Raw genomic sequence first — 6,630 nt, 5'->3', positions numbered from 1 at the left:
TTCACTAGTAAAATTTTTATTAAAAAATTTTATTTAACAATTGTTTTTGCAAAACTTTGTTATATGTTTTTATTAAAATCGTATATACAAAGTCAGAATGAAAAAAATGAAACAGATTTAATTTTCTAGTTGTTAATTTATCTTTCCTGAAACCTGACTTCCTTTTTAATATTCATTCCCATTCATAATCTTTATCAGTGCATCCAAATTTTTATATTCTTAACTGTTCATGTCAAGCATATAAGATTAATGGTCTTCCGTGTTCTTTTCCATTAAAAAGAGACTATAAATGTTAACGCGCATGTTAACTGTAATAATAAGAATATTTTTTATTATTTTTGATAAAAAACTTTTACATTTATATAAATAGCCATATTGCAATACCGCCATGTTTAAATTTTAACGAAAACAAAAAAATATGTGAGAAAAAAGAGTAATTAAACATTAGAAGCTTTACCTCGCGTTGTAATGGTGCACAGGTTTGCGATAAAGTTCAAAAGCACTTCCTCTTTGTTCCCTGCTTCCAGCGAGGTCTAATCCACTCGGTTCTCGATTATGTCCTGGACTTGTTGGAAAACTTTGGCCAGGTGCGTTGTGCCCATTGTTTACAACATATCCGTTGTGATTCACATTATTTCTATTGTGCGAGAGACCGAGGCTCAATTGACTGGCACTATTACTGTGACTATGAGTTGACATTGGCGGGCTACAATGCGCATGCGTGTGACTCAAACTATGATTGTGCGCAGGCGTAGAAAGGTGACTCAGGTTGTGGTGGGAATTTCCGAGGTTTGAATCATGACGATTTGGGGGTGGAATGTTGTAATAATATTGTCCACTGTTCCGTTGCACATTGTTGGTGCTTTCTACCTAAAAACAAAAAAATAAAAGATTTATTGCTGAAACTTTGTTTTATTATAGTATCTAAAAATAATATATAAAAAAAAGTTACTCACATGAGAAGTAGCAATAGAATAGCTCTTCGAGTGTTGATGAGTATTATTTCCCTCGTTTCCATTATTTTCTGATTGGGTCAAGTTTGTTTGTGGTGGCCTGTAGTTTTTTGGTTTTGGTGGAGGTATTGGTTTATATGATCCTCCAGGTTTATTTTGCGGTAGTGTTATTGACTTGTAATCAGTTGTGCGGCTAGAATATACAAAGCAAAATATGCTAGCTTACAGGAACGTATTAGGCGCTGGATAAATAATAATGAAAAACAGAATTTATAGAAACAGTGGGTTTGGAATGCGGAATATGTATATCATTTATAAAATATACATTAGTAATTTGATATAATATAAATTAATAGCAGAATAGTACAGAAAAATATTAGGATACTTAAATTGCAAAATAAAATTTGTAAAAAAATAACTGCAATAAACTTGTTTTACATAGAAAAAATAACGAATAAAATTATATAGACGTGCGCTATAAAATATAAAAAACAGTTGCAACAGAACTACAAATTCAAACTAATGTATCTCGACTAGAAATATAAATTCTACAAGCTCTCCTCAGTGGTCGAGGTTTTCGCGCCATCACTCTAGAAGAGAAAAAGAATAGAGGAAAAATCAAGAAATCCAAATGTTTTCACTATATTTATGTTAATCTAAAATTCTGTTTGTTCTGTATAATAGTAAATTATAAATTAGTTAAATCTTCATTCTCCCTGCTGCAGATGTATACCTGTATTTGGCGTAATCGGTTCGTGGTTGTGAATCATGACTTGGAATCGGTTGTGCTGTCGATCTGGTAAATCTGTAAGGATCGTGTGGTCTTGTTGGTCCACCACTGCTCTTCAAGTCATCAGGAACGTTGGGACCCAAACGACCAGTTGATGTACTCAAACCTGGTGCTCCGTAACTAGCATTTCCATTGGTATTATTATAGGAATCGTATGAAGACATACTATCGTAACTCCCCTATGCACATACATTTAAAAATGCATAAAAATCAGTGTAAAAATGTTGATTATCATTAGAAAGCAATCTTTACCGCTTTTGGTTGAGCTCTTTCGAGAGATGATGTCGCATTAGCTTTATGAGGTGTTGCATTTATGTAATTTGCGACATCTAGTACTGAATCTGTTTTATTGAGTAACCGTTCTTGGGCAGACCTTCCAATTGTATTTCTTTGCGGTTGATTGCTTGGTTTTGCGTTGCGATCCACTCTCGGAGGTAAATCAGGTGGACTGTGATGAGAAGATCGTGGTTCAAATGAACCACCCAAGTATTCTGGCGAACCTGATTGATTGCTAACTTGTCCTGACAATGAGAATCCGTATTTTCCATCTCCCATTCCACCTTGTGATCTCCTTTTTGGTTGCTCAAAGGATTGCTAGAAAAGTAATTTATATTTTACAACTAATTTAGGATGTTTGAATGCTAACAAAATTATGAGTTTAGAAGCTATAATTATTGGAATTTTTCAACTTCATTGAGGCAATTAAACTGAATTTGTTTACCTGATAAGTAGTCGAATACGGTGGTGGTGCAGCTATGTCGTCTTGTGTTGCGATGCTTGGATCAGAACTGCTTTTCAATCTAGATGGTGCACCCAAAGCACCTGGTAAAGCTGGTGCCGGACTGAGTTCCAAGTCACTCTCCGGAGAGGAAGCATAGGAGAGGCGAGAAGTCATCGGGAATAGGAAGTCATCCGAGAGTGCTTCTTCTGGCTATCATCGCAGGACACAGAGGACAACACGTTACAGAGGTTTATGTTCTATTCAACCCTTTCAGACATTCTTTTTTCATTTATAATAATAGATTGGAGAAAAATAAAATATAATCGTTAATTATATGTGATATGAATGTTAATCATATCTTATTTCTTCATAAGAAATTTAATAATTTAATAGAAAATTATTATTTATTTATATGTGAATCAAATTATTGAGAATGTTCATTTAATTGAAGCAGTAATTGAATTAGTGTTTGAAAGGGTTAAAATTGAAATGAAAAACAAATACTTGCCATTCAGTTAAGCTTAATTCTGAAATTCAGTTAAGGTATTTTGAAGATTATAGGACAGATTAAAACTAAATTGATTTATGCCATAAAATGAAATAAAACGCTTCTACTTAACAGCATGTTTGTATATTTCAATTATTTCTGAATTTATCTAAGGATAATAAAATCATACTTATTCAGCTTAAGAGAACCCACATGAAAATCAAAACAAAATATACCACCAAACATTCTGTTAGTCTTGCAAGATGCAGGATGAATGATGAAAAGATTTTCTATAAAATTCCTATAAAATGATTTAGTTGAATAAATTTTGTAACTTAGATTACATTTCTTAGTAATATACATTCGAAATTCATAACGAGGTGAAGAATTTAAAACGAAAACCAGTACCTTTGTTTTTCTTAAAAAATTATGTAGGTTTTTTAACTCTTTTGACAATTCAAATCTGTAATAATTTTTTTATCAAAAAATGCATTTTTAAACATAATATATGATATTCTATCAACAGATGAGGTGAGGAGTTGTTAAAATTGTATTAATTTTATCATTTAATGAAATCATGAATTAGAGTTGTTTATTCCTCGTGATTTGCCCATTTAATCTATTGCCAGAAAGACATTTTAAAATTTTATCTCAAAAACGTCTTTCTCAAAGATACAAAAGTACAAACAGCTTTCTTGTCCATTTTGACTAGCTTTTAAATACTTACAAGACATTAAACATATTATAAGATTACTTGATTTCAACTTACAATTTACAATGATTCGCACTAAAGCTATGAAATGTAGCCATGCAAATTAATTTGAACACAAAACGTAAAAGGTGTCTCGAATATCTTGAAATGCGATAATTATAAAAAGTAATTTTAACACAAAACTGATTTAAAAAATCCTCCAAAGATCAAACTCTGCAATATTGGAACTAGAATTATAGTCGACACAAAATAAAGTAATAAAAATAAAATGACTGCTTTATTAAGACATTTGAAAGAAACGTGAAATCTTTGTTTTTCTAAAGTAATGTAAATTGTTCGAAATATTCAAATATACAATACACATATCTCTGGAAGTTGATAATCAAGACACCTAATTAGGAAAAGCAGGATTTAAATATAGCCGAAAAATTGCTCACGGACAACGTCAGAAGTTAGAGACGGATAAGAAGGTAATGAAAATAACTTGTCCGTGTGATATGTGTCATTTTCGTTCACGTCATGATACACAGTTTCCTTCGAAATCGGAGGTACAGGAGGGGGAGGTAAATCACGAGGGTCACCGGACGAATGACATGGCTCCCACGTCATTTGTCGACCATGTGACGGCTATAATAAATTATTATAAAATAATTTCATCAACACAATTCCATTCACATCCGGCAATAGGATTTTCATCATTCGTGCGATGTTTTAATTTAAACAATCCCAGTATACATGTATATTTATGTAAACGAGAATCTTGTTCAATTTCTCATTGGTATACAGAAAAATTGGGTGACAGATTAAAATAAGTAATCCAAAAGAATATCACTTCATTAATTCTTGATTACTTCAATTAGTTAAAGCTTCAATTAGCTATACTATTTGTTTTATTTAGCAATAAAAATAAGTTTAAAAAGTGAAGAACATTTTTACCTTGGTTTGACTCATCCAAAGTAATCCTTGTTGCTGTCGGTCGATTAATTCTCTTAATTTCCGATACCAGACTTCCGGTGTGGTTAACGTAATTACCGCGCTGAAGATATGACCCCAAATTTTATCCAGTTTTTGGCACTGTTCCAAAAGTTTCTTACTACTTTTATGCGCCGATCTAAAATAAAAATTCAAGGTTCCTTATTTGCATATCTGAAAACTTATGTTAATATTGTATCGATTTAATGGACACTTACTTGGGAACTCCAGCTCGCATCTCCTTGATAATCTGTTTTGTTTCAGCTTTCAGAAAAATAACTATGGGGTAGAACTGCGCATAATTCAATCGATCCACCGCGTTTGGGGTGATATCTAATAAAGCATGTTTTCCTCGATCCATCACTTCTCTGATGGCACTAAGTCGGATAATACCCGACGACTTCGTATTTTTCCCGACATTATCATCTAATTGGTTTTCCATTTCTGTAAATAAATCGGTGGTTCTTAGAATTTATTAAATAAACTTTAATAATGATTAAAAGTTTTCGCCTTACGTGGAGACGTGAATTTATCAGGAAAATCTTTCAACAATTTTTCTCTGGCTAGATCTGCGACAGGACCAAATAGTACTACAGGTCTAACAAATCCTGGATGTCTTAAAATTACTCTTTCATAGGCTGGAAATTTACTAACACTGTCTGAAAATACTACATCATCCCAATGATCCTAAAAGTCATCAATAAGAACAGAATATATAATGTTCTGTAAATTGTTATCAAATAAATTATGTAAAGTGTTTTACAGTGTAATAAAAACCTACTCTTCCAAGAGACTTGGAACGTCTATGACTGCTTCTCCTCCTCCTAAAGAAGCTACCTCTGCTTTCACTGGCACTCATTTCCTTCTTTGTTGCATTGAATTGCGCAGTTGCTAGTTCTTCGGCTCGAGCTTTATTCGGAATAATTCCTTTCTGTACTTCCTGATTGTTCCTACCAATGCGGAACACTTGCCACGAACCAACGACACCGTTGTGTAGCGTATCTACTACGTGAAATACGTCTCCGCTACGGAAGCTCATTTCACCTTTTTGCGGTTGTTCGTAATGAAAGTGAGTTCTGCAATATTATATGAAATTTAGCGTCAAATATACATTGAGCGGGCTTATGAATTGCATTATTTGCATTTTAAATGAACACTCACTTTATGTGAAAAGAATCACCTTTCCCAGACGCTACCACTTGATCGTATTCTTGTCGTCGATGTTGGACGATCAAGTCAATCTGCTCTTGAAGACTGAGTAAGAATAAAACAGCTTCTTCTCTCGTTACTCCTTTCATATCCATATCGTTTATCTATATTTTTTTTATACCGATAATGTATAACGTAAATTTTGTTTATCTCGAAAAGAAATCAAACTTTACCTTTAGAATTTTATCTCCAGGTTGCAAACCCTGAAGAGACGCTGGGCTGCCTGCTTGAACGGCTGTTACGAAAACACCGGTTTCGTTTCCGCCACTCAGGCGAACGCCAACAGATCCTTCCTTTTGGAAAGTAATAAACCGAGGATCTGGCCTGAAAAAAGAAAATTAATGATAATCGTATAAAAAACTTTGTACAGTTATATTTAGTGATAATGACTAAATGAGACTTACATTGGAAGTTTATTCCTAGATAAGTCTTCGTCATACAATTGTCTTCTTGTGCTATAATAATCTAAAAATTGATATAAATTTTTAACCAATCTTTACATTTAGATACTTCTTAAGTATTTTTGAAAATTATAGAAAAATATGCATAGGATTAATACCTTCTGGTCTAGGAGGTGGTGGTCTGGGAGGGTCTACTGTAGGGGTTGCAGGAAGATCTAACTGACTAAGGGAAACATCCATCAGTGGTCCTCTGGCACGACCCCTGGGAACAAGATTACTCTTATCTTCAATCGGCTGTCTTGTTGGCGGTGGAACATATAAGTTCTGGCTACTGTAACTCGTCGTTCCAGAAAGATACTCTCCAGTTTCACTTTTTGCTTGCTGC

At 33.5% G+C, this 6,630-nt stretch overlaps 1 protein-coding gene across 1 annotated transcript in view; it reads right to left on the bottom strand.

Moving 5' to 3' along the window:
* Positions 1 to 251: 251 nt before the first annotated feature.
* The window catches only part of LOC108576592 (tight junction protein ZO-1), a 12,516-nt gene continuing 6,137 nt past the window's right edge, over positions 252 to 6,630 (bottom strand). The window contains 14 exon segments of the mRNA XM_017939611.1: positions 252 to 308; positions 458 to 870; positions 957 to 1,146; positions 1,687 to 1,922; positions 1,996 to 2,337; positions 2,465 to 2,674; positions 4,600 to 4,774; positions 4,854 to 5,079; positions 5,151 to 5,322; positions 5,417 to 5,711; positions 5,797 to 5,948; positions 6,018 to 6,168; positions 6,249 to 6,309; positions 6,404 to 6,630. The exon segment at positions 6,404 to 6,630 is cut by the window's right edge and continues 10 nt beyond it. Of these exon segments, the coding sequence (XP_017795100.1) occupies positions 305 to 308; positions 458 to 870; positions 957 to 1,146; positions 1,687 to 1,922; positions 1,996 to 2,337; positions 2,465 to 2,674; positions 4,600 to 4,774; positions 4,854 to 5,079; positions 5,151 to 5,322; positions 5,417 to 5,711; positions 5,797 to 5,948; positions 6,018 to 6,168; positions 6,249 to 6,309; positions 6,404 to 6,630 (2,854 nt within the window). The 3' untranslated portion in view covers positions 252 to 304.

Source organism: Habropoda laboriosa, unplaced genomic scaffold (assembly GCF_001263275.1).
Source record: "Habropoda laboriosa isolate 0110345459 unplaced genomic scaffold, ASM126327v1 scaffold54, whole genome shotgun sequence".
NCBI classification, from domain to species: domain Eukaryota; kingdom Metazoa; phylum Arthropoda; class Insecta; order Hymenoptera; family Apidae; genus Habropoda; species Habropoda laboriosa.
This window is presented reverse-complemented; position numbering and strand designations above follow the sequence as displayed.